Genomic DNA, 10,415 nt, shown 5'->3' with positions numbered 1-10,415 from the left:
GAACGGTGTTCTTAGTGAGTCTCGTGATTTTTTAAAAACAGCACTATAAAAGTGAATGCGAGGTATGACAAATGGAGTGAAAGAGACGGTACCCCATGAGTATTACTCTAATCCCGTATTTTTCAACTAAACAAACACACACACACACACACACACACACACACACACACACACACACACACACACACACACACACACACACACACACACACACACACACACACACATACTCTCGCGCGCACACACACACGCACGCACACACTCAGATGTTGATGCAAGTGTTCGTATGTATGTATGCAGTATATAACTGTGAGTATATTGTTATGGGTGTGTGTGCGTGAGCGTGAGTGTGTGTGTGCGTGAGTGTGAGTGTGTGTGTGCGTGAGTATCAGTGTACATGGCCATATGTACCTATGCACGCACACACGACCCCGAGCGCATACAAGCACACGCCATCACTCAAGGTTGACAGACGCGTTGGGAGTTTCAGCTCACCTCCATGTTGTGAGTCGTGGAGTAGAGGTGGAGGGTGAGTGCGCGGCAGCTTGGAGGGAGGAGGAGCTGCCTGGAGGAGACCGAGGCTGCTGTCCAGACTCCCTCCCAAAGACCTCTTCACACCGGTGAGCACCTGCAGAAGAAGAAAAAGAAAAGAAAAATGAGTTCATTGTATTCTTCGTCCTACCATGAAGGTACAAAAGAAGAAATGATATTTCGTTTTCACCGTGGATGTAAGGATTGATATTTTGAATATTTGTGTATGCGTTTGTCATAAAGAAGAAAGATATAAGAATACATTGGAGATTATATGAAATATATTGTTAATGGTTTTCTTTAATATGATCACTGGAGCGTTTATATTGTTACACAACAAATGTGATTTCAGTAGTTGTCTCAAGAATTTTGGATATCGATATAAAAATACTAGATTATTTATACCTCACACACACACACACACACACACACACACACACACACACACACACACACACACACACACACACACACACACACACACACACACACACACACACACACACTTGAGAACCTAAGAAAATGTGTGTGTGCGTATACGTGAGTGCGTACTTTAGGTAGCTTTTGGTTAATGTTATAATATTTTCTCGTGATTTTTTTTATGTATACCCACCAAATTGGCACTCGAATCCTTTATGTGGTGGACACTATAATGGTGGGTTGTACATGCGCGTTGATAAACATTTACATTTTTGAAACACGACGAGCGTTAGTGGATTCTCAATTTTTTTTTGTTTTTCTCTGTTTGTGTAACTTAATATCGTTACTCGTAACTTTTCCAGTATCACTTTTGATTTCCACTTATATGAAGGCATTTCAAGTGTACGTTCTTCTTTATTCCTAGTTTTAAGTTTCAACCTCTTTGATCATCTTGATAGTTTGTCTTCATCTTCTTTAATGTCAAAACACGTGTAAGCAATTAAAAATTATTTGGTCGTTTTGAACCATCCGGAAATGTTGATATCATAGCTGCCAATATTGATCCTCGGTCGTTCACACGTGTGATGGAGCAGGAGGAGACCTAAAACGGACCCCTGATGGACTCCACTGGTAACAGCCTCTCCACCTGGAAGCACACCATCATTCTTAACAAGTGAGATCAATCGCCTCACAAAGCTGCCCCAGGACACATACTTCGATTCCCTCGAAGTTTCCTGCGTGTGAAAGCGGCCCAGGCACTTCTTCCAACCCCCCTTCGTCTTCCTCCTCGCCTCTCCATCCTCCCTGGATAAAAGAAGAACCTCCCGTCGAAGGACCACTCCCGTCTCGGGTCACTGTCTCACCCGTATGACCAATATGATTCCCACACCCGGGAGCCCAGTTGGCACCAAGGATTACCAACACTTGTCTGGACCACACAAGGGCCCTTTTTGGACACCCCTGCAAGGTGGGTCCTAGGGTCGCGATTGTTATGCTCCTGAGGTCGAGAGATGTTTCCCATCCCTTCGTCAGTAGAAGGGAGTGTCGCTCTCCCACGTGATAGGATCGGTTCCAGGGGCGCCCTTCTGTGTCTGCACAGCCACGCCAACACCGACGCCCACCACCCAAACACCCATGAACACCCATACAAACGCCGTTTATCTTCACCGAGATCCCACCCTTCCATTTAAAAAAAAAAGTGAAAGTTAAACCGAATGTAACAAGTCCATTAAAGACCACAGAAGAACGGGCACAAAGCTTAGTAAAAGGACTTGAGTGTTGAGGGGGGGAGAGGTACTCCGCCCATGGGAACGAAAGCAACCCCCCATCTCCCCCCTTCTCTCGCCACCCCGCACCCCCCGCGGGGTGAACCATTAGCGCTCAAATGCTCCGTCTGACTCGCTGACGACGTGACGTCACAAAACGGACACAAACAACACTTCGCCTCTTTCCCACCGGCATATGTCTCCGAATACACAACGTGAGAGAATTCGTGCGACAAGTGTCTTCCTGGTGGCCGCCGTGGTTGCCCCATTTTCACACTTAAATATTTGTTAAACTAACGAAACCTAACCAAAACTTCAACTAAGATGTACATACCCAGACACGGAACTACATAGTTTCGCCTAGAATGTGTGTTAGGATTGTTTTAATAAAGAAAACGTACTATGGGAGTCGGCGGACTCGACGGCGCATGCGTGCTTAGAGCCCAGGAGGAGGTGCGGGTTGAGTGCTGCGTCGAGGGCCAGTCGGCCTTTGACGCAACAATGTCGCCCATTTGAGGCCGAAGAAAGACTTGGTTGGTGTCCGAGGTGGTGTTGTGCTTAGTGCAGATTGTGCGTGCGTGTGTGTGTGTGCGTGCGTGTGTGTGTGTGTGTGTGTGTGTATGTGTGTGTGTGTGTGTGTGTGTGTGTGTGTGTGTGTGTGTGTGTGTGTGTGTGCTTGTGTGTGTGTGTGTGAGTGTACGTGTGTGCGAGTGTGTACGCGTGTGTACGTATGTTCGAGTGTGTGCGTGTGTACATATGTGTGTATGTGTGCTTGCGAGTGCGTGTGTGTATGTTTGTGTGTGTGTGCGTTTATGTATGTCTGTATACATATGTGTGTGTATGTGTGCGTTTATGTATATGTGTGTGTGTGTATGCATGCGTGTATGTGTGTGTGTGTGTGTGTGTGTGTGCATGCGTGTTTGTGTTTATGTCTTGAAAATAGGTGCCTGCATACATTCTTATACGCTAGTGTAAAGGATAATAGAGAAAGAACGATAACTATCATAGGATAAAAATAAAATTTTACTAATAGAAATAGAAAGAGAAAGAGAGAAAGAGAGCGAGAAAAGGAGAAAGAGAGGAGGGTATGGGAGTAATTGGAGCAAAGTACAGTAATTAAGACATGATTACATGAGAGTGTCATCCAAGAGTAAATTTAAGAAAAAAAATCATAAACCGGTAAGGTAAAGTGAGCGAGAGGTAAGGCTTGGGGACGAGTACAGTTTTAGTATGGAGTCGGATGAGGAAGAGGAGGAGGAAGAAGAGGACGAGGGGGAAGAAGAGGAAGAGGAAGAAGAGGAAGGAGAAACAGGAGGAGTAGTAAGAGAAGACAGGGTACAGGAGGCCATGTAAGGATTCAGAAGGCAGTACAGGGTATTGTGGGTATGCATGGGTGACAGGGAAAAGGGGCGAGGGAATTCGGGGGAAGGGGTGGGGGTGGGAAGGGGGGTTAGAGCGGAAGTTCAGTGTTCAGTCGGCATCCCAGGGCCAGTGCCAGGGCTAAGATTAGGCCTATGCAGTCTATATAGCAAGTAGGAGGTATGTATTGTGTGTGGCCTGACTGGCCCTGATGGGTTCCCAACCCTGATTCTACTCTGTGTGTATGTATGTGTACGTGTGTGTGTGTATGTGTGTGTGTGTGTGCGTGCGTGTGTGTGTGTGTGTGTGTGTGTGTGTGTGTGTGTGTGTGTGTGTGTGTGTGTGTGTGTGTGTGTGTTAGCGTGTGTGTTGTTTATTGGTATATGAAGATGGGTTAACACAATCATCATCGGAATTGAAAATTATAAAAAAGTGGAGACTTGGAAGGATAGCTGTGATATGTCTCTACCACAGCCACCACAGCCACCACAGCCACCACACAGCCACCACCTGAATGATGAGCGCAAACTCTGTCATCACTATTTGACATTCTCTCCTTCATTTTGTCCACCGTCTCTTCCACAGTCGATTCTAGGGTTTTCCTCCTTCTCCTCTTCCTTCTTCTCCTCCTCTTTCCTCTTCTCCTCCTCCTTCTCCCACTCCTTCTCTTTTTTCTCCTCCTCCTCCTCCTTCTCCTTCTCCTCCTTCTCCACCTCCTTCTCCTCCTTGTCCTCCTTGTCCTCCTTCTCCTCCTTCTCCTCCTCCTCCTCCTTCTCCTTCTCCTCCTTCTCCACCTCCTTCTCCTTTTCATCCTTCTCTTCCTCCTCGTCCATTAGTGAACGAAAGTAGAGGATTGGCGGAGAAGGTGGAAAGAGTGAAAGAAGAGGTGAAAGCTGTGGTAAACGACCGAGAGAGAGAGAGAGAGAGAGTAGAGCAAATGTTGATGACAAGAGAACGGTAGCGCCGCGACCGTTCATGTGAAAGGTGAACTTCCAATGTGATTATCTTATACTTGTTGTTATCATCCTCTCTCTCTCTCTCTCTCTCTCTCTCTCTCTCTCTCTCTCTCTCTCTCTCTCTCTCTCTCTCTCTCTCTCTCTCTCTCTCTCTCTCTCTCTCTCTCTCTCTCTCTCATTAGGTTTTTTCAGAGTCAAAACAGTTTCTTGCAGAGAAAATAAATGAAAAGGAAAGATATTCCTCATGGTCTCGGATCACGTGCTGGGCTTTTAATAGACTCTTATTACCTTTCCAGATTAGAGTTCAGAGTTAATATGTTACCGGGAGTATGGAATGGAGTGAGAGGAGTTAAAAGAAGAGGAGGAGGAGGGAAAACTCTTGATGTGTGAGGATCAATTTTGAGGTTGAAGGAAGAACCTTCTGTGAGGACTCTGGAAGGATCGTCTGGAGGACTCTGGAAGGACCTTCTGGAAGACTCTTGAAGGACCTGGAAAAGTCTTCTGGAAGAGGACAAGAAGACTGACATGGACCGGGGAGGGAAAAGGAGGGAAATAAGGGAGGGCGACACGCATCTGAGGGAGGGAAGGAGGGCTGGAGGTGGAGGAAGGGAGGGAGGAGGTGGAGGAGGCGGCCGTCGGAGCAAACCGGAGGCTTCTCTACGACAAATTTACGAGCGTCTCCCGCAGCGTACCAACCAAGGCACTCCCTGCCTTCCCTTCGTCCTCCTCCTCCTCCTCCTCTTCTTCCTCCTCTTCTTCCTCCTCCTCCTCTTCTTCCTCCTCCTCTTCTTCCTCCTCCTATTCTTACTCCTCTTCCTCTTCCTCCACCTCCTCTTTTTCCTCCTATTCCTTCTCTTCTCTTCTTTCTCCTCCTCTTCCGCCTCCTCCTCCTCCTCCTCTTCTCCTCTTCCTTCTCCCTCCTCTCCTCCTCCTCCTCCATTGCCACTCCTCTCCTTCTTTTCCTCCTTCTCCTCCAGTGCCCCCTTGTCCTCCTCCTTCTCCTCCTTCTCTTCCTTCATTGCTCTCCTCCTTTCTCTATCCCTTTTCTTCTCCTTTTCCTCCTTCTTCTGCTCCTCATCTATTGCCCTCCTTCCTGATTTCCTTTTCTCCTCCAAAGCTTTCTCCTCTTCTTCCTTTTCCTCCTCCTCCTCTTTTTCCTTCTTTGCCTCCTCCACTTGTAGTGTCATTTCCATAACCTCCACCACCTCCACCTCTTCAGTCCTCTTTGCCACATTCAACTCCACCGTCTCCAACAATGCCCAGCGCCTTCTCCAACAATGTCTAGTCGTTGGTCTTCCACACTTCCCCAACAGCGCCGCCTCTCCAACGCGTCTCTCTCAATCTCCCAGCAGTCTTTCGACCCTCTGCCCCTCGCTCAGTCACCCTAACTACTCATAATTACTACTAATACTACTACTACTACTGCTTCTACTACTGCTACTACTACCCTCGACTGGACCAACATATGAAATATAAAGCACAACAGCGACGCCAGCTGGACCACAAAGATAGAAGCACTGGTAAAATATATAACAAGAGCTACTACTTCTGATACTACTATTACTACTATTGCTACCACAACTACTAGTACAACTACCACCAATACTACTAACACCACCACCAATACAACTACCACCAATACTACTAACACCACCACCAATACTATTAGCTACCACCACTACTATTACTACTATCACTACTACTAACACCACCGCGCGTACTAACACCCCTATTACAACTACTAACACCATCACGAGTACTAATACCCCTACTACAAGTACTAACACCACCACGAGTACTTACTCCCCTACCACAACTACTAACACCACCTCGAATTCTAACACCCCTTCCACAACTACTAACATCACCGCGAGTACTAACTACTAACAACACCACGAGAACTAACATCACCACGAGTACCAACATGACAACCACTAACACCACCACAACTACTAACACTACCACGAGTACTAACATCACCACTACTACTAGCATCACCACAACTACTAACATCACAACTACTAACACCACCACCAGTACTAAAACCACGAGTACTAACACCACCACAACAACTAACGCCACCACAACTACTAACACCACCACAACTACTAACACCAGCTACCGACTGCTACTAGGGCAGTAACTGCTCCATTGTGAAGGACGAGCAATGCTGCCTCCTTGAGAGGATCACAAAGGGGGCCTCCCGCCCGAGTAGTAAATCAGTCAATCAGTCAGTCAGTCAGCCAGATAGTCAGCCAGCCAGCCAGCCAGCCAGCCAGCCAGCCAAGGTGGCTCTCCGCTACCAGTGCCAGAGGATACACCATGACTGCCACGAGGAAGGTCTGGGGGGAAGGGGGAATGGGGATTGGGGAGTCCTATGGGGAAGAGTGAGGGGAGATGGGGAGTGCAGAGGATAGCGTCATGGAGAAGAATGAAGGGATGGGGAATCTGGGGGGAATGGGGACTGGGGAGTCCTATGGGGAAGAATGAGGGGAGATGGGGAGTGTTGAGGATAGCGTCATGGGGAAGAATGAAGGGTGGGGGGAATGGGGATGGGGATTGTTGAGGCTTCTGCCAACACTTCCTTTATCCCCTGACAACATCTTACAACGACTTTTACTTCCAACACAGTATAGGCTTTCATACGTTTCTCGGTGGTTTCATCATGTTTGTCAACATTTGATTTCCTCAGCGATTTGTCAAACTTTCTGAGAACGCCATTGAGGTGTCTGGGTGCGAGGGAGGTGAGAGGAGGACTATACAAGATAGATGAATAGGTTCTTACGAAAGAGACCTTCTGAGTTGGGTATTCCATATCTACAAAAGACTGTTACTAAGAAATCCAACCATCAACGTGGACAAAATTATATATATATATATATATATATATATATATATATATATATTGTGTGTGTGTGTGCGCGTGCATATGCGTGTGAGCGCGCTGAACACCCAGAGGCAACTCAAATACCCATAACACGAATTTGCCCTGGGACTTTATGTACACCCTAAACTGTATGTACAGGCCAGACCCTAATGCTGCACCTTAAAGCCACCACTTCCGTACCGGGTGGTACTCTTCCCTCTTATCCTGGTTGTCGTCAGGCTATTTTATTCACACCCACGACACACCCACCCCGCCCACCTCAATACAAAAAAAAGTCGAAATAGAGTCGAGAGCAAATGAATATACACGAACGTGTTGTCCAGGAAAAAGAGAGTAAATGGGCAGGAGAGAGTACAAAAAAAGAGTGGTGAAGAGGCGAGTAGATGGGCGACGCCGAGAGAGTATTCGAGGGATCAGGGGAGTACGCGTCAGAGAGTGAGTGAGTGATTGAGTGAGTGAGTTGTAGTCTGTTTAGGGTTGAGTGAGTGTACAAGTGAAGTGGGCGGGTAGGAATATATTTTATAGTGTGTGTGTGTGTGTGTGTGTGTGTGTGTGTGTGTGTGTGTGTGTGTGTGTGTGTGTGTGCGTGTGTGTGTATGTGTGTACTCGCGTATGTCTGGATACTCGTGTATATGCACCTATATCTGTTGTATGATTGTACATGTATAGAAGTAAATCTGCGTGTGTGTACGCATGTGTGCATGTGGTACATATACGATTATGTGATACTGTATACAAAGACAAGAAAGTGGAGGCTGCCCAACAAAGACTTAGTTACAACACAACCAATGTTGCCCTGGATAATACATCACAATATCCTACTCCAGTGTGGCCCCATAAAATTGTGAAGGCGTAGAACCCAGTCAGGGATAACTGGGCTCGGATTAAGGACATTGCCTTATCCTGCCCCGGGGTCCTTCTGTTGTTGCGGATCTACCCAAGCTTAACTTTGAAGTCGAGAGAGAGAGAGAGAGAGAGGGAGAGAGAGAGAGAGAGAGAAACAGAGAGAGGAGCGAAAAAGGAGAAGGAATGAGTAGAATGAAAGGGAAGAGGAGAATGGGAAAGTAAAGATAGAGGGAGGGAAGGAGAGGGAGAGGGAGAGAAGGAAGAAGAGAAGGAGGTAGATAGGGATGGAGAGAGGGAAGCAAGGAAGGATGTGGATAGAGTGAAGGAAGGAGGGAAGGAGGGAGAGGGGAATAAATGTAGAGTGAAAGAGAAGGAAGGAGAGAAGGAGGAGAGGTAAGGAAATATGGAGGAAGAGAGAAAAGGAGGGAAGTGGGAAGTCAAGGAAGAGAAAAGGAGGGAAGTAAAAAAGGCAACAAGGAGGGAAGGGAGTAGGGAGATGGGCAGGGGAAGGACTAACTGAGGAAAGGAAAGACGAGGAGGAAAGGGAAGGAGGGAGGGACAGGAAGACAAAGAGAGAAGACAAGGAGGAAAGGGAAGGAGGATATGTGGAGTGATGGAGGGAAGGAAATTGGGATAAAGGGGCAAGAAGAGAAGAAAGTAGAGAGAGAGTGAGAGATATTGGCTGAGAAGGAGACGGGGAGGGATGGGAATAGAAATGGAGAAGGTGAACTTGGGAATGATGGTGAGAAAATAAGATTCAGAGGCGAATATTATGAAATGTGAAAGAAGGAGACTGAGAGACAGAGTTGAGAAAGAACAGAAAAAGAACCAAATATTACGAGTGAAGAAAACTACAGGAGAGAGAGACAGAGCGAGAGAGAGGGAGGGAGAGAGAGAGAAAGAGAGACAGAGAGAGGGAGAGAGAGAAAGAGACAGAGAGAGAGGGAGGGAGAGAGAGAGAGATAGAGAGAGAGGGAGGGAGAGAGAGAGACAGAGAGAGAGAGAGATAGAGAGAGAAAAAAAGAGAGAGAGAGAGAGGGACAAAGAGAGAGAGAGATAGAGCGAAAGAGAGGGAGGGAGAGAGAGACAGAGAGCGAGAGAGAGAGAGAGAGAGAGGGAGGGAGAGAGAAGAGAGAGAGAGAGCACTCTCGGGAGTACACTGGAGTGTAGGACCTCGAAGAGGGGAGTGTGGAAGAGAGAGCGGATGCAAGGGGAGTGACAAGGGAGTACTGGGAGTCTCCGCACGTGACAGGCGAAGCATGTGGAGTAATAAGAGGTGATCCCGGGAGTGAGTGAGTGAGGGAGGGAGGGAGTAGGGGAGGCCTGCGTAACACTACAACTGTATAATACAACAGAGCCCCCAACAAAGACCTGTCTTGCTCTTAAGCGATGGTATACAGGCAGACCAGCCTTACGAAGCGTAACACGGGTGATGTGTGTGTGTGTATGTATGTATGTATGTATGTATGTATGTATGTATGTGTGTGTGTGTGTATGTGTGTGTGTATGTACTTGCGTATGTGTGTATGCATGTGTGTATGTATGTATGTGTGTATGTGTGCGTGTGTGTATGTACTTGCCTATGTGTGTATGCATGTGTGTATGTATATATGTATGTGTATGTATGTATGTATGTAGGTTATGCATGTATGCATGTGTATATGTATGTATATATGCATGTATGTGTGGATGTATACATGTATGTATGTAGGTTATGTATGTATGCATGCATATATGTATATATGTATGCATGTATGTATGCATATATGTATGTGTGTATGTATGTATGTATGCATATATGTATATATGCATGTATGTATATACATATGTATGTATATGTGTGTATATATGTATGCATATATGTATATATGCATGTATGTATGTATGTATGTATATGTGTGTGTGTGTATGTATGTGTATATATATGCGTGTATGTATGTATGTACGAGTATATATGTGTATATGTGGATGTATATATGTATGTCTTATGTGTATTAATGTAGCTCTGTTTATTCATTTGTGCTTTGATGTTTTCTTGTTGTATCCTGTCCCCAGTTTTGTTTTACTCGTATTCATTAAATGTACGCATCTCTCTCTCTCTCTCTCTCTCTCTCTCTCTCTCTCTCTCTCTCTCTCTCTCTCTCTATCTCT

General features: G+C 46.3%; 1 protein-coding gene across 1 annotated transcript in view; it reads right to left on the bottom strand.

Moving 5' to 3' along the window:
- Positions 1 to 10,415, bottom strand: part of LOC143032736 (uncharacterized) — a 66,537-nt gene that overhangs the window by 6,896 nt on the left and 49,226 nt on the right. Inside the window, exon 6 of the mRNA XM_076197678.1 lies at positions 496 to 628. Coding sequence (XP_076053793.1) covers positions 496 to 628 — 133 coding nt within the window. The remainder of the gene's footprint in view (positions 1 to 495; positions 629 to 10,415) is intronic.

This window comes from Oratosquilla oratoria, chromosome 14 (genome assembly GCF_046742065.1).
Source record: "Oratosquilla oratoria isolate Oo_2021 chromosome 14, ASM4674206v1, whole genome shotgun sequence".
In the NCBI taxonomy this organism is placed as follows: Eukaryota; Metazoa; Arthropoda; class Malacostraca; order Stomatopoda; family Squillidae; genus Oratosquilla; species Oratosquilla oratoria.
The sequence above is the reverse complement of the archived record's forward strand: the minus strand, read 5'-3'. Positions and strand labels throughout refer to the sequence as shown.